The sequence below is a fragment of the Talpa occidentalis genome, unplaced genomic scaffold (assembly GCF_014898055.3).
Source record: "Talpa occidentalis isolate TD23 unplaced genomic scaffold, MPIMG_talOcc4v2.1 talOcc4.6, whole genome shotgun sequence".
In the NCBI taxonomy this organism is placed as follows: domain Eukaryota; kingdom Metazoa; phylum Chordata; class Mammalia; order Eulipotyphla; family Talpidae; genus Talpa; species Talpa occidentalis.
Genome location: NW_023604972.1, coordinates 100,301,915 through 100,319,684, shown reverse-complemented (window position 1 = coordinate 100,319,684; position 17,770 = coordinate 100,301,915). Strand labels below are relative to the sequence as shown.

Sequence of the window (17,770 nt, the reverse complement as noted above, 5' to 3'; positions counted from 1 at the left end):
ATGGGATATGAAGAACAAATGTGCTCTACCAGTGTGCCTCAAATATATTCTAGCTCAAAAGATGTGTCCATAAATATCTCCTGAAATAAACCCATGCCTTTTGCTTCCTCATTCCTCATTGCCTGTAGCTCCAGCCCTCACAGAAGTTTCCAGACTGCTCCACACTCCCCAGCCTCACTAACTCCAGGGTGTTCCAATGCCAGTGGACCACTGTCCACTTAGACCCTGTCTTGGACCTCTGCTTTGTAACTTTTATAAGGGCCTGCATTTCCATCATTTTTATTTTTTTATTGACGTAACAGTTTACAACACTGTATGTGATTCCGTGACACATGGTCACACTGCCTCAAATACCCTTCACCACACCCTTTACCAGGTCATCTTAGCTTTGAATTCTTGGTCTACACCACCCAGCCTCCACATTCCTTCACAGCGGGTCTCGACACTGCTCACTTTTCACCGGTTCCTCGCAGTCTCTGATGGGACCCTATAAATTCCCATCTTGGCCCTTAGCCAGTACCAGCCCCCAAGTCCCAGGCCTCTTACTACCTCTTCTCTTTTTTTCAAGAACCACATCAATACCTGCCTCTTTGCTGAATCTTTATTGGATAATCTATTCCCTCCTGGAAATTCAGTAACACTTAATCTGAATTACCCTGTGGGTACCTGACTGGGCTGCCTTGGCTTGGGATGTATGTTTACACTGCCTGTGTCTACACTGGATTAGCAAAAGGGATCACAGGGCCTTTAGGGGCCAGGACCTTGACTTTGCATCCCTGCTGGATAGTACAGAGTATCATTCGTCCTGGGGTAACAGATACTTGTGTTTTGCCATAATGAAGCCTGAGCATCTCTTTTTAGAGCTTCAGAAAACAAATATCTAGTTTTCCAACAAGGATCATTGGTAGTTGTTTTCTCTTTTTCTCCAGTCAGAGGCAGTGGAGGAAACTGGCAGATGATTTTGTGTCAGCTCAGGTTAATGTCAACTCCGTAGCTCTTCCTGTCACAAAGGAGTATATATACACAGATTTATCTTTTTATTGAGCTATAATTGAAATACAATATGCTCATCAATTTCAGGTGTACAACATAACAATCACACATTTGTATACATTGTAAAATGATTACCACAATAAGCCTATCAGCCATCACCGTACAAAGTTAAGTTTTGGAATTTGTTCACAGCTCCTTTCAAATATGAGCAGTATATTTGGAATTTTGACAAGTGGAGACCTATAGATGCCTATTTTTCTCTTTGTAGGGGCTGAACACCAGAGACCTTGGTGAATCCTTTTCGTATCCCTCACTAGTTAGTAGTGAATCAGCCCTGTAGTGGCCTAGTCTTTTCCTCATTTCTGCCCCAGAGCAGGAGTCCTGCTTTATGAAGCTGTGTGTGTGCGGGACAGCAAGCCTTGAGAGCATACTCTGAACTTAGCAAAGAGGGCGAGTCAGATGGAAGAAAACTATAGGGAGAAATTACCCAAAGAAAAGGGGAAGTGAATGGCAAAATGTGTAAGAGGCACCTCCTGCACGTCCTAGAAATTATAGTCTTGCTGGTAAGCCCTTTCTTCATTTAAGGACACACAGAAGCACAAAATAAAACCCAAACCATTGAACTGAAAGAGTGAGTCATACCAGCCAGGCCACCGCTGAGCTCGTCAATTAAAGTGCGGGACCAATTCTTCGCTTTTCTTAGACCCTTTTAATAGATCAACAACAGTATATGCTGATTTACAAGCCAAGGTGATGTGTACTCTGTCTTCCTGTTAAAAGTTTTTAATGAGGGCCTCCCCTGGTGGTCCAGCGGTTGCGCGCTGGGTTGCGAAGCTGCCCGCAGCCTTTGTCGTGCAGGTTCTATCCCCGGCCTCCGGGCCAGGGTCCCACATGGCGCTCAGACCTCTCCTGCCGCCTGCTGCTCCCCTCAGCAGTGTACTTCAGTCCTTCTGCCTGTTCTGTTCCCCACTCTGGCTCTGGTGAATTCTCTCAACCTTCCGCACTTCTGACTGTACCCAGTGCTTGTATAAATAAATAAATAAATCTTTTTTTAAAAAAAAGTTTTTAATGAGATTGAGTTCCACCTTCAGTGGAAGTTAAGTCAGTCATCTTATGGATTTTTAGCAAAATACGTTGTTTTATGTCTTATCCTGCTCAGCTTTTATTATTCATCTCATACGGTGTGTTCCCTAGAAACATAACTTAAGTCTCATTTTTTTCCTGTTTTGTGTTAACAGGGAACGGGTATGGCAATCCCCGAAACTCACCAGGTCTGCTGGTCTCACCTGGTAACTTGAACAAGAATATGCAAGCAAAATCTCCTCCCCCCATGAATTTAGGGATGAATAACCGTAAACCAGATCTCCGAGTTCTTATTCCACCAGGCAGCAAGAATACGATGCCATCAGTGGTAATGCAAAACTATATTTTAAATAAATGTTGATAATGCTATGTATGTTTTGCTGATTTTGTACTTGTCTAACTGTATGAATTGTTTAAGTGCTCCCTGAAAATTAATACATCACTACTATTGCTGGAGCCCTGATAGTATTTAGTTATTATGGCAGGTAACTAGTTTGTGTTTCCCTTCTCCGTGTAAAAAAGAACCAACATCTCATAAACCCTACTATAGGAATAGTGTTCTGGGGCAAAGAAAACATTTATTTTTAAGACCTCCAATTTATAGTTAGAAAAAAGCCATTCCCTTTTATTCTGCATATGGGACATATGGTCTGTCCAGTAGTAGAATCAAACTCGCAGAAATGAGGTATTTCATAATAGATTTTTATAATATTGAACTATTTATATCCTCAAAGTGCTGACAATGAAAAATCTTTTCATAATTTCTAAATGAACTTTCTCCTGTTAATTGGCAATTCTTTTCTTACGTATATGGCAATGAGAGCATTTAACACATCGCATGCCTACACACTGCCTCAATTCATCTTTCCATCTACGTGCTTCACGCAAATAGCTACCTCTCAAAAGCAAATTGTTTTCAAATCCTAAGCATTTTGAGACGAAAGGTTGTATTTCACATCAAAAACGAGTTGTGGTAATTGTAAGAAAAATAATAAATATAAAATATAAATATTACCCCCGGACTCTATCATTTTCTTTCTCCTGGATCTGTAGGGCTAAGATGAAGATAATATTTTGGAACCAAATTCCACAACAAAGAGACTTACATCAGTGTTCTCCAAATTAGCTTTGCTTAAGAGAGAGAACATTTAAAACCAAGATTCAGTAGACAAATTTAGATCATCCTGCAAACACATTTCTTTTTTTCTTTCTGTGCTTTGTGGCAAGCTTCAGGGTAAAACAGTCCTGCAAGCTGATTAGTTTATTATGGCACAGTGCAGATTAATTTTGAATATCAACCCCCCAAAATCACATAATATGCAGCATTCTCTTAGGAAAAGACTGGGTCTAATAAATAAAACCTCCCACAGGGCCATCGCCAAGCTGTGTGGGCCATGCGTGGCAGGCTGTCTCTGGCAGCAGATTTATTCCGAGTCCCTTAAAACTGATGCTTTCCCAGGGATGCTGTGAGTGGTCCGTTAGGTCGCTCCCTGACAGCCAGGTATCGTTTTCCCCTCTTCTCCAGCAAGTGGGCTTTCAAAGTACAATCTTTTTTCCCCTTCAAAATGTGGTGGTGAAATAATGAATGTCGAGACACTGACCTGTGCTGAAAACTGGGTGGATTGTCTTCACATTTGAGACAAACAGCTCATTAAGGCAAACAAAGAATGGCTTTGTAAGGAGTTATCTTTAGAGTCTGGGTTTTAAAACTGTTTAAACTGTTGTGTCTATCAGAAGACGCTTTTTCTATTGTTGAAAAGATTTTGCCCAATTATAAATATTTACAGACACTAATTAATAAAACTCCTTCCCCATGCTCTCAGTCTGAGGATGTCGACCTGCTTTTGGTAAGTGGCGAGAGTGCTCCCTTACAGGCACGCGAAAAACCCCAGGCAACTTCCAGGCGGAGCGGGAACACTCGGAAAGATCACACAAGTTACCATAGTGTGTCATATCGGTTATACTTAAATACCATTAATTTTAAATATCACTCATTTGTGAAAAGGATGTCAAGTGATTTATTTTTCTGCATCAACCTCTGTAAGTGAAGGTCATGTTTTCAATTTATTTTAGGACTTAATTTATAATCAGTTACACCAAAAAACTTTCCTTAGTTTTTAAAAACTATGAAGATACTTCTTTTTTCTGAAAATTGAGGGCTCATGATCTCTCATTTATGTGAGTCTTTAAGCTCTTTGCTGTAAGGAGTTAAATAATGCCTGGTAGTTGCTTTGCCATCTAGTTTGAGGGAAGTTTAGACCAATCTGAAAAAAAGTGGTCAGAGCACCACCTGCTGGTGAGGATATAGCATGACCCTCTCCCCTGTATATAGAACTGAGCATAGAAACCACCATGGTTGATTTTAATTTTTTTAAATTTGCATTTGAATAAAAACTGAAACAATGGAAGTACAGTATACATATTTCATCAGTTTTCAACATAGTCTGTTTTTACCCATAATAAAGCTATGGTACTTGTTACTAGTTCAGTTGCCTAGGAGATACTGATGTAATGGGTTACTATGGCAACAACTGGTCTCTTGAAGGATTGTAAATGATAGGGTTGGCAGAGTTCATAGAGACACATGTTAAATGATTAATTTCATGAGATTTGTACCAAGTTATCTCTTTATGTGGAAAACTAATACTGAAATCTAATATTTTTAACTTTTAACAAAATCCCATCACTAATGTCTTTTTATTTACTTTAAAAGAATCAAAGGATAAATAACTCCCAGTCTGCTCAGTCATTGGCTACCCCAGTGGTTTCCGTAGCAACTCCTACTTTACCAGGACAAGGGATGGGAGGATATCCATCAGCCATTTCAACAACATATGGTACCGGTGAGTAGCTTTGCCATGTTCAAATAGTAGACAAAATACTTTTTATTAAAAAGCAAGGTGAAAGGGGCCTCCCTGCTGGTGCAAGGGGTTAAGTCTCAGCACTGTGAAGCTACCAGCAGCTACAGCAGCACAAGTTTGATACCTGACCGGGTGAGCTAACCCACAGGACGCAGTAGACCTCTCCTGTCTCACCTGCTGTTCCCCTCAGCAGTGTATTTCAGTCAGTCTGCCTGTTGTTCCCCACTCTGTCTCTGGTGGATCTTATCACACACCCCCCCCCACCAACCTCTGGCCTGTACCCCAGCTCTTGTATGCATAAATAAATAAGAATAAATCTTGAAAAATAAATAAAAAGCAAGGTGAAAAAGATTACACCTTTGAATCTGGTAGGAAGCTTTATTTGGGACCTGTGGTATCCAGAACACTATACCATCAATATTCCTTACTAACACAAAGTGAATATCCACATTTTTCTTTCTTAGTAACTGAAAGTTTTATTCAAAATAGAAGAACAATTCCAAGGAAATTGAACTGTTACTTCTTGGATATAAAGAAAACTCATTTCCAGAGGATTGTTTAAAAAAAAAATCTGCATCATGGAATATGTGTGTACTGTAATACCAGATTGTAATTCTAATAAACTAGAAATGCAGACTGTACTCCTGCAAAGCTTTCTTGGGTTACTTATCCTGTTATATAGTATATCTCTTTTTAAAATTGTCCCTGATGCTTTATCTTCACTTCCACATAAAAAAGTCTAAAAATCGCTGTATAATACTAGTAGGATATTTTAAAAATTGAAAATGTTTATTCTGTATGTCCTTTGATAATTTGCAAAATTAAGTGTTTTCAATTACTGTCTTATTCTTTGATGTAGAGTACTCTCTGAGCAGTGCAGACCTATCATCTTTGTCTGGGTTTAACACCGCCAGCGCTCTTCATCTTGGGTCAGTAACTGGTTGGCAACAGCAACACCTACATAACATGCCGCCATCTGCCCTCAGTCAGCTGGGGTAAGCAACGCTATTTATTTTATAATGTGCTTTCAGAATGTATTTTGAATTGACGGTCTCTAAATGTGTGCTCAAATGTCTCGTGAAAGAAGGTGAAATGTTGCTTTATCAAAATGTAAAAGCAGTTACATGATCAATACCTTGCAACTAGTTTAAGTATCACTCTCTTTATTCTTTGAGAGGACAGGGAGCTCTGCAACAATAAGATCAGTTACTTCCCTAATCTTTCAGGCTGTATTTGCTTTCACTTTTATAATGATAAATTTTTATTTTGTTTTCATATAGTTGACATGGGGCATAAAACATTTATAAGTTCTTTAAATTTTTGAGATATTTACGAATCCTTTTCACTTAACATAAACCACTTTAATCTGTGCTAATGTTAACCTAATACTCATAGGCCAACCAGTCCATGGACAGTTTTCATATATTTATAATGGACTCAGTGTATAGGTATATATTTATATATTGTATGAGTATAAATATATAAGTACCTGTACATACTGCCAATTATCTAAATTGGTGTACAAAAAATAATTTTTGTCATTTTCTGAAATCAGAAGATGTGTATTTCTGCCCCCTTGTGGTACCTTTGAGATACGTCTTTTTTATAGAAATGACTCCTGTCATTTACCTCTGGAAATGTTTGGATCTTTCAAAAGTCCCACATTTGCAATTAACATCACTTATAAGACAAATAATTTTTTTAAAAAAGGTTTAAAGCAATAATCAACAACCTTACTTGAAGTTTCACTAATAACTCCAAAACCGTAAAAGAATTTTTAAAGGAAAATTCAGGTGGCTATAACATTTTTTTAAATATAAAGCGTTTGTATTTTAGAAACATTCCATATGGCTATCTTTTACTTTTCTGCTGATCATTTAGTTAGAATAGTTAACTAGTTCTGTCTTTATATTTCTAAAAAAGATAATGAGATTAAAGGACTGGTTAAAATAAAATTCACTGATTGCTATCACAACCTCATCTTTTAACCCACCCCTGCCCAGCTAATGGGCTGGTTATGGCATCTTTGCCTTTCTACCAGCTACTTATGCTCACCCTACTCACCCATCCTTGAAAATCTAGTCTTTCATGTAATTAATAAAATAAATCCACTGGACATGGCTGCCCTACTTTCTTGAAAGAATATTAACTTTGAAGATACACTGAATATTGCTCAGCAGTAGAATTTCTCTTTAAGATGGCATTTCCATTTTCTGTGAAATGTTAACTGTCCAAATAGACATTAGTCACAATAACTTTTTAGGTAATTATCATTAACTCCATCATACCATTCAGTCAGTCTTAAAATACACACATATGGCATTGGACTGCTGTGGCTTAGCAGTGAATCCACTATACAGACTTCTTGTCAAATGTAAAGGTAACTGCTTCTCTCATTTTTCACAAAATTCATCAATTAGAGGACTAAATTTCCTTAGAAATGATTGATGGCAAAGGCCCCTTTTTTTTTTTTTTTACAAAATGTGACTTTGTTTTCAGTGCACCTGAGAATTTGCATTTTTACTTTTTAAAGCACTTTTACTTTATAAAGCATTTTTGTATATTTTAACTACACTACAATTCTTAGGTTATCTTCTATTACAAGGGGAAAACTGTTGCCTTAAATGAGGCCTCAGGAGGTGTGATACTTTACCTCTGAATCACATACGGTGTTGTAAACCCATGCTACCTCAATTAAAAAAAAAAAATTGAGAAAGAGACTTCAGGAAATGAGAAAGGAGTGATAGCCTTGGGCTAGCAAGGGGCTGAATTACAACAGCCAGGGATGAAGCATTTTGTTTAGTTCCGGTTTCTTTCAACACCAGTTTTCATGGTGCATAAATTGAATCTGAATTTAGTCTATGAGTTGTTATTGCACTTAATCACTTCCCTTAGCCCTCAAATAGATAGGATACCCCTTCCAGTCCTTCTAATTTTGGCTCTTTCCTTCCTTCCTCCCTCCCTCCCTCCCTATCAACCACGAATTCCCAGCTCTCTCTCTCTCTCTCTTTCTCTCTCTCTCTCTCTCTCTCTCTCACATATACACACACACAGTAGCTTTTCAAAAGTAAATTTCTCCAAATAACCTAACCCCTGCTTACACAATTAAACGTTAACTGTTTTTAATCCTAAATTGTAATATTTATGTTACGTAAGTAATATGAGCTTCCCTAATTCCTTGCAGTGTAGATCCACTTTAAAAACTGATCTTTTCCCAGCCGTGGTAGTCTCATACACTTGAGTGGTGACTTCATATTCTTTTGGCTAGAGTGTTCAAAACAAAGTAAAACATGTTTCAGTTCCACTAGAGTAGATAGTCTCAGCAGCGCAAGGTGGTCACCACAATTCTTTCTCAGCAGTAAAACAGTATAATAGAGCTCTTCAAATTTTGTTCATGGAGAGATCTTTACATCTTCAAAACTATACTTTCTACCCTATCTATTACCTGATTTTATCTAACCAAAATAAATCAACAGCATAAACTGATTTGATGTCGAGTGCAAAAATTATTGCAGAAGGAACTTGACATCAGGGTTAATGAAAGTCATACAAATACTAACATCTGAGAATATGACCCTCAACTTTCCGGTGTTTTGCTCCCACCACCTAATAAAAAAAAGGCGACATGTTTTCTGAAAGCATTTGTATAAATCATCTTTGTTGGTGTGGGTGTTCAGTATGTACTGAGAGATAAAATTGAGTAAAGGTTAGGTTAAATATAGTTGGATAGTCTAATTTCCAGGCAAGGCAGGAAGATATTTGAATACAACTCTCCAGTCATGCTTCAGTTCTGAACAATTATAGGGCCTGGTAGGTGTTTTCCCAGTTGGAGGACTCGGGTAGTGGATGGAAATAAGCAGCAGAGCTTACGTATGTGGTGTTTATCTCCTCACCCACCTCTTTATCACCCACATAGATATGCATTTCACGATTATCTGTGTTGGTAAAAATTTTGTTCTCAAGAAAAAGTAGACCAACATGCTTACGGATGAGTCTAGCATCTATACAGCTAAGTGATTTTTCTTTTCAAGAAAATACTTCTTGGATAAGAGATGAGTCAATTAAATGTCTTTCCATTTCAAATCTTATACTACAGTATGATGGAGTTCAACCTAAGAGAGCACTTACATTTTGTTACTGTGTGGATCTCGTGTCCCCGGAACTACTCAAAATGCTTCATATGTGCTTTCAGTGTCAAATAAAATACCCCCAAAAGACAAACTATTCACTTACAAGAAGGGACAAAACAAGAGTGCTGTGTCTTTTTTTTTTTTTTTTTTTTTTGAGAAAGAGATGCAAAAACTTATACACACTGACTGACATTGGGAGATGCAGCAAATAAGCAGGTAGTAGAGCTTCCAGAAGCTATGTTAAAGAAATAGCATCTTGATGATTTTATTTTTTTGCTTAACTTATCCAGATTGACTACTTAATCTGGCTCAGGTCAGCAATTTTTTTTTCCTTTTCTAATTTTCCATGCCACCCTACCTGTGAAGACATAGTCTAAATGTCAACGGGTAGACAAAAGTATTTATTGATAATGCTGTTTTATTTTCATACTCTTAATTGACATTCATTATTAAACAGTTGTGTGATTCATAGTAGCAGCATTTAATTAAATTTTAGTGAAATAGTTTTTCTTGCCCAGAGCAGGAAAATTCTTTCTTTGAGATATCAAAAGATGATTTCCTCTGACACCAAAATCAATCACTAAGTAACTTTGAACTGAGATAAAATAGCCCACCCTTATGCACCGTTTTGAAATGCAGGTGTCTCCCTTCATTTTCATATCTTTTTGATTTAAAAAAAGTATTTAATTAAATTTTTTAGAAAAACAGTATGCTAATATAGACTGTAAAGTAAAAACTACAAATAAAGAACTCCAAGTATAAATAGATGACTAAAAAATTATATAATTCAATTTAATATCTTGATACAAATGCTAAGACTGCTTTGAATCTTTAAGATCTTAAAAGCCAGAGAAAGAAAGGCTTATTAGGGAAACAAATAATTCTCCTTTATGTTATTCTCTACATTAGTTCATCTATTAATAAGAGAAGGAAAGTAATTTTTTGCCAGTAGGTGGTGCTTTTGTATAAAACATCACTCAAAGATAAACTCATTCCTGACTAATTTTATGTATCTATACATCTTGAGCCAGTGTGTCATCTCCCCCAAAGCCAGGCCCAAGTTACTCCACTTTTTCCTGTGAAATATAGACCCATTTTCTCACAGCTTATGACATTTTTAATACCATCTAATTCTCTCCCCTGGAAAGTAACTTCCTCACATACATGAGTGGGGAGTTCTGCTTTCCTTTGTTTAAAGTGGGTGTGTCTCTATATGCATAATTCTCTCCTACACTCTTCCTCAGTAAGAGCTGTCTATACTCTGGTCGAATAACGCTGACTCTGGCCTTCAGTGTCAGCACAGTTAGAATATAAGAAAATACAAGCATCTTAAATTGATGTCAGCAGTGTTACTCTGGTTTATCCTCATCAAAGTCAATGTAATTGCTAATCTACACTTAAGGGCTAATGCTTTTCCCTCCAGAATTTCAGGTCTTTAAATTCTCCCACATTTCGGAAGAAGGGCAAATTATGCTCTCCGGGATTAAGTGAGGATTAAGGATTATAGACACAATAAAATCACACTGGATCTTTCTTTACAACCACCCTTCCATCTGAAAATTCAGGCTCATCCACTAATACCAATTATAACCGAGAGAAGTGGCACCCTAACGGCCCCAGTAGGGAGTGACTAGCAATGGGAAAGTGGAGAACTTTGCAGAAAATGGCAGTTCTCAACCTCTATAACTGAGAAAGGATGAAGAAAGTCAAATTCTGTTTTAGTGGGGTAGAATGTCTAAGAGTTTTTAAGTTGATGCTTAAAAAATTTCTGCCTCTAATTTTCAAATTCCTTCCCCCAGATTTTTCACTCATTGGAGTGATAGGTAGCTTTTTATGCGTTCTTTTCATTTGAAATTTGAACTTTCTTCACTTTCTCTGAGGACTGGGCAACTTAAAGTGTATATGCATATGAAATCCAGGAAACATTTATGTCCATATTAGGCTTTGTATGATTATTTTCAAACAGGCATTCTTAAAGAAGTCCAATTCAAAAGCTAAACACAGTATCATAAGCCTTAGATTATATTTTGGAATTAGTCTAGGAAGAAATTCCCTAGACACGGAAAATGCTTTTTCCAGTGCATCTTGTTAAACATTTCTCAGGTGGTAACTTAGACATTTAAGGAACTTGTCAGAGACTAACGATATGATTCTCGAGGCCTGGACCAGTTAGGACCAGTTAAATACTGTAATTACCTACCACCCGGCCAGTCAACAAAGACATCCCAAATCAGCCTAGCAAGACAGTGTCCCACAGTGCCCCCAAGATCACCCCTTCCCTCTGGGCATGCTCTGGGGGTCTATGCGAGTCTTTAAGATGATGTTTTATGTAATTGTGAGTTCCTGGGGGCTCCAGGCCTCCTCCATCTGTAACTGGGTTTCCTTTCCTCCTACAGAGCTTGCACTAGCACTCATTTATCTCAGAGTTCAAATCTCTCCCTGCCTTCTACTCAAAGCCTCAGCATCAAGTCAGAACCTGTTTCTCCTCCTAGAGACCGTACCACCACCCCTTCGAGATACCCACAACACACGCGCCACGAGGCGGGGAGATCTCCTGTTGACAGCTTGAGCAGCTGTAGCAGTTCGTACGACGGGAGCGACCGAGAGGATCACCGGAACGAATTCCACTCCCCCATTGGACTCACCAGACCTTCGCCGGACGAAAGGGAAAGTCCCTCAGTCAAGCGCATGCGACTCTCTGAAGGATGGGCAACATGATCAGATTATTACTTAATAGTTTTTTTTTTTTTCTTGCAGTGTGTGTGTGTGCTATACCTTAATGGGGACGGGGGGTCGATATGCATTATATGTGCTGTGTGTGGAAAAAAAAAGTCAGGTACTCTGTTTTGTAAAAGTACTTTTAAATTGCCTCAGTGATACAGTATAAAGATAAACAGAAATGCTGAGATAAGCTTAGCACTTGAGTTGTACAACAGAACACTTGTACAAAATAGATTTTAAGGCTAACTTCTTTTCACTGTTGTGCTCCTTTGCAAAATGTATGTTACAATAGATAGTGTCATGTTGCAGGTTCAACGTTATTTACATGTAAATAGACAAAAGGAAACATTTGCCAAAAGCGGCAGATCTTTACTGAAAGAGAGAGCAGCTGTTATGCAACATATAGAAAAATGTATAGATGTCTTGGACAGACCCGGCAAAGGGTGGCCACTGGTAAATGTTAGGAACACGCCAGGTCACCTAACATCCCAAGAACGCTCACAAACCTGCAGGCATATCATTGGCGTATGGCACTCATTAAAAAGGATCGATGACCATTAAAAGAGGACCATACCTATTAAAAAAAAAAAAGTGGAGTTTGAGGGCTAACGTATTTAATTAAATAAAGAAATAAATCTGGGTCTGCATCTCTTATTAAATAAAAATATAAAAATATGTACATTACATTTTGCTTATTTTCATATAAAAGGTAAGACAGAGTTTGCAAAGCATTTGTGGCTTTTTGTAGTTAAATTAAGCCAAAATGTGTTTTTCCCCCTTGATAGCTTCGCTAATATTTTAAACAGTCCTGTAAAAAACCAAAAAGGACTTTTTGTATAGAAAGCACTACCCTAAGCCATGAGGAACTCCATGCTTTGCTAACCAAGATAACTGTTTTCTCTTTGTAGAAGTTTTGTTTTTGAAATGTGTATTTCTAATTATATAAAATATTAAGAATCTTTTAAAAAATCTGTGAAATTAACATGCTTGTGTATAGCTTTCTAATATATATAATATTATGGTAATAGCAGAAGTTTTGTTATCTTAATAGTGGGAGGGGGTATATTTGTGCAGTTGCACATTTGAGTAACTATTTTCTTTCTGTTTTCTTTTACTCTGCATACATTTTTAAAGTTCAAGGTCAGCTGTCAAAAGGATAACCTGTGGGATTAGAATTAACACATTGCAGCACCCTAAATTGTTTTTAATACATTGGCAATGTATTGGGTCAACTGACATCCATTGTATATACTAATTAGTTTCTTTCATGCTATTTTTTTTGTTTTTGCATTTTTATCAAATGCAGGGCCCCTTTCAGATCTCACCATTTCACCATGCATCTTGGAATTCAGTAAGTGCATACCCTAACTTGCCCGTCCCCTAAGTCATCTGGTTGGTTTTCAGCCTAAAGTTTGATAACGCTTTTTAGAAACATGCCCAGAATAGAGAAGCTGTGTTGGGGCGCATGTCCTGCAGATAACGGCCCTAGAAACAGGTGATATGGAGTTTACTCGATGCTTAAGTTATAAATTCCCACAGAAGAAAAATGTGAAAGCCTGGGTGCTAGACAAGAAGGAAGCAGGTAAAGGGATAGTTGCTTTGTCATCTGTTTTTAATTATTTTATATACTGACCCTTAACAATCTTGTCAGCAATATAGGACTGTTGAACAATCCCGGTGTGTCAGGACCCCCAAATGTCACTTCTGCATAAAGCATGTATGTCATCTATTTTTTTCTTCAATAAAGAGATTTAATAGCCATTTCAAGAAATCCCATTAAAGAACCTCTCTATGTCCCTTTTTTTATAATTTTTCAACAAGTATGACTCTTGTCTAATAATTGTCTATAAGGGATTAATTTTCAGACCCTTTAAAAAGTGAGTGCCATAAAAAAAAAAGTTGAGATATAGTGTTTAAAAGAGATATCAGTCTAGGAATGATTTTCCTTCTCTTGGAATGTGAAGATCTGTCGATTCATCTCCAATCATACGCATTGACGTTCACAGCAAAAAGATATAGACAGTAAAGTCGACACTGCTATATCACATGTAGGACATTCTTACCCATTTTTTTCTTTTACTTGCGTAATTGATTAAGTGTTTCTCGTAAAAGGCTGCCGCTGGGTGGCAAAAGCCAAGAAACCTTACTAGCTAGGCTATATTTTTCTTAACTTGATCTGAAATCCACAATTAGAACAGAATGCACCTTTGGTTGTATCCATATAGGATGCTAGCCTGCCTTGTACTAACGTTTTGTATACTAAAAAAAAAAAAAATAATGCAACCATTTCATATATCCTACTACTCAAGGTATCCATGGAACATGAAAGAAAAACATTTATGCAGAGGAAAAACAGATATCATACAACAGAAAACATCCCTGAAATGCACACATGCACACACATTGGGGGGGGGGGACAAAGAAAATCATTTTCCTCACCATAGACTCAATCCCATCCTTATATAACCCATCCTTGAAACTTGATATGTATAAAATATGCAAACATGTCATGGACGTTCTTTGTCATTTCAAAACATCTTATCAATATCAGTAGAAACTTGCCCCTGGGTGGGAAAGAGTCATTATGTGAAAAGATGAAAAAAAAATAGCCATATTAATTTTTTACCTGCAATTTGCCTCAGCAACAAAGAAAAAGTGAATTTCTACTGCTGAAGATAAAGTAAGCTAAAGTACCAGCAGAAGCCTTGGCTATTTATAGCAGTTCTGACAATAGTTTTATAAGAACATGAAAAGAACAGAATCACTTGAAAATGGATGCCAGTCATCTCTTGTTCCCACTACTGAATTCACGTAAAGTGGTGGTAAGATAGCGAAGGGATAATCTGAGAATTTTTTAAAGATGATTTAATGAAAAGAAGCACAATTTTAATTGTGATGAGTCACTTTCTGTAAACAATCGCTATCTATCTTTACACTTATACCTTATCTGTAATTTACCACTTACTGTATTTGCAAAGTTATATGGTTTTGGACTTTTATCACAGTAAATCCTTTGTATTCAGAAGTTAAGGGCAGAGCCCTAAGGGAGTATTATTTTACATAACCCATCCTAGAGTAACATTTTAGGCAACATTCTTCATTTCCAGTAAAAGGTGGCATTTTTCACAGCTACTAGTATTGTTATAGCTAATCCTATTTTAAAAGATTTTTGGTAATATTAAGCTAAAATCCTGGTAACACTGATGCAATATACACAGACAGCACAACCTGTATATTATGCGCATTGGTGTGTGGAAGGCTGTTCATTTCAACCTTTTTAAAAATTGTGTTTTTTAGTAAATGGCTTATTTTTTCCCAAAAGTGGAATTTAGCATTTTGTAATGATGAATACGAAAATATCTATCATCCTCAGATCATTTTAAGGTCAACTAAAGTGAGAATTAGAGAAAAAACTCCAACACACTTTCAAAAGAATGTCTGCCCTCTCACACTTTGCCGTATTTGTTTTTCTTACATAACCCATCTTTTCACGTAGAGATAGCATTTTTGCCCCCTTTATCCTTTTGTTGTTCCAGAGTAAATGCTTTGTATTTCTATCTTTAAAAAGGATTAAAAAAAAAAAAAAAGAAGCAGTCACTTGAACCCTCAATAAAGGCTGTTGCCTAAGCAAGGCACACTTCATCTGTTTCTGTGTGTGCCATCTGCTGTGATGTCGTCACTTATATGGCGTTAATTTCCTGCCACTACAGATCTTTTGAAGATTGATGGAATACTGGTGTCTGTTAGAATGCTTCAGACTACAGATGTAATTAAAGGCTTTTCTTCCTATGTTTTAACCAAAGATGTGGAGCAATCCAAGCCACATATCTTCTACATTAAATTTGCCCATTTGGTTATTTTAATAATCGGGTATAGCATTTTGCCTTCCCTTGTCATACCTCAAATTGATTCATACCTCAGTTTAATTCAGAGAGGTCAGCTAAGTAATGGATTCTGTTGTGGTTTGAATGCAGTACCAGTGTTTTCTTGGAGCAAAGTAGACCTGGGTCACTGTAGGCATAGGACTTGGATTGCTTCAGATGGTTTGCTGTATCATTTTTCTTCTTTATCTTTTTCTGGGGACTTGTTTCCATTAAACGACAGTTATTAAAATAGCTTGTAAATGAGGGCATACAAGCATTTGCAACAAATAATCAAATAGAGGCTCACAGCGGCATAAGCTGGACTTTGTCGCCACTAGATGACAAGATGTTATAACTAAGTTAAACCACATCTGTGTATCTCAAGGGACTTCATTCAGCTGTCTGTAGTGAATAAAAGTGGGAAATTTTCAAAAGTTTCTCCTGCTGGAAATAAGGTATAATTTGTATTTTGCAGACAATTCAGTAAAGTTACTGGCTTTCTTAGTGATGCAGTGTCCGTGGTGCATTTTTTTTAAATTACTGTTTTGCTGTTTAAATTTATTCTACTTTATCGTGTTCTTTAAAAGCAGCTTCTCTCGCAAGCACAAGTGAGTTTACTCAGTTTTCGACTAGGAACACACACACAAAAAAATGGATATTTGTGTTTTGGAAGACAGGGAGGTGTGAAGTAGGTCCCTGTCTTTAGGGGGGATGTATGTATCCAAGCAGTGTGAGAAGTTCAAGGTTTTTATTGAGGGTTTCAGCTTCTTTATCAAAGCAATTCCTTGAAGACTTTAAATACACAGAATTTTCCAAAGTCATTGTTAAAGACACTACTGGTAATGTGTTAAGTTGAATTATTTTTCAAGCTAAAATGTGTAGGTTACAGATTTATATCATTTTTTCTTCACCAGTGGTTTCTTTTAACCAAAAATGGTTGAAAACTTAGGCCCACATCTAAATATAAGAATACTAGTGAATTCATACATTTTTAAAATTTAGAAAATACATCCATTACCAAAATTCCATGATAATTCCTAAAGGAAATATCCTTAAGATCAGCCTAAAGACTAATTTAGAAGCTGAAAGGGAGAAGGCACTGGCCAGCCCACTGGAGAAGTTGGACTTTTGCAGGAGTAGTCATTCCTGCTCTGAAAAAAGGAGGGCAGCTTGGGGAAATGTTGCATGTGGCTTCCAAAACAGCAGTGCTCTTCTCTTTGTTCTCTTGATTAATCTAACAGATATATTTATTGTGCAATTAGGTATATGTAATTTATCTGGCAGGCTGTAGAAATGAGTGAATTCGTAGCCCTTGCTCTTAATATGTGTAAACTAGTAAGAAGTAGAAAGTCTCCTGCAATTTATCTACAGAATACTAGGAGGGCTCCACTTTGGTCTCTTTGGTGTGGAGCCGAAGCCTGGGGTAAGGATCCTTCATAATCTGCCCAGGGACAAAAACTTTTGACTTGTCTTTAGGGGATAGGTAGAATGGAGAAAGGTTCAGAAGAATGAGAACAGGGCTAATTTGTGAACATGGTGCTTCTGCAGGCAGACATGGTCCCACACTTAATTTCACCCTCTTCTGTCACCCTTTGATATTCTTAATTGTATCTTTGTGCTTTGGCTTTGTAAGAAAGTCCCATGAGAGGATAGAGTATGCATGCAAGCAGAGGAGATACACAGGAAAATGTGAAAAACTTTCATTTTAGTACCTTTACTTGTGCCTGGCTCCTGCTTTTTGAACAAAGATGTTTCCCTACAAATTATGACTCCAGGGCCTCCCCGGTGGCATAGCGGTTGAGCGCTGGGTTGCGAAGTTGCCCGCAGCTTCTGCAGCGCTGGTTCAATCCCCTGCTGCTCCCGGCCACCAGAGGAGGCTCCCACATGGCGCGCAGACCTCTCCTGCCGCCCGCTGCTCCCCTCAGCAGTGTACCTCGGTCCTTCTGCCTGCTCTGCTCCCCGCTCTGGCTCTGGTGAATTCTCTCACCCTCCCATGCTTCCGACTGTACCCAGTGCATGTGTAAATAAATAAATAAATCTTTAAAAAAAAAAATTATGACTCCAGTCCTGGGTGATGGCATTCAACAAGGAGGAATAGTAGATACCAAGGCGCCGAGCT

General features: G+C 37.6%; 1 protein-coding gene across 14 annotated transcripts in view; it reads left to right on the top strand.

Moving 5' to 3' along the window:
* Positions 1-17,455, top strand: part of MEF2C (myocyte enhancer factor 2C) — a 150,202-nt gene extending 132,747 nt beyond the window's left edge. For 9 of the 14 annotated variants that reach the window (XM_054688170.1, XM_054688171.1, XM_037529257.2 and 6 more), the window contains 4 exons: positions 2,232-2,404; positions 4,790-4,919; positions 5,797-5,932; positions 11,464-17,445. In XM_054688170.1, coding sequence (XP_054544145.1) covers positions 2,232-2,404; positions 4,790-4,919; positions 5,797-5,932; positions 11,464-11,785 — 761 coding nt within the window. In that variant the 3' untranslated portion in view covers positions 11,786-17,445. Of the gene's footprint in view, positions 1-2,231; positions 2,405-4,789; positions 4,920-5,796; positions 5,933-11,463 lie in introns of all 14 variants that reach the window. The other 5 variants (XM_037529260.2, XM_037529261.2, XM_037529262.2 and 2 more) reach the window with 2 other exon arrangements.
* The last annotated feature ends 315 nt before the right edge of the window (positions 17,456-17,770 follow it).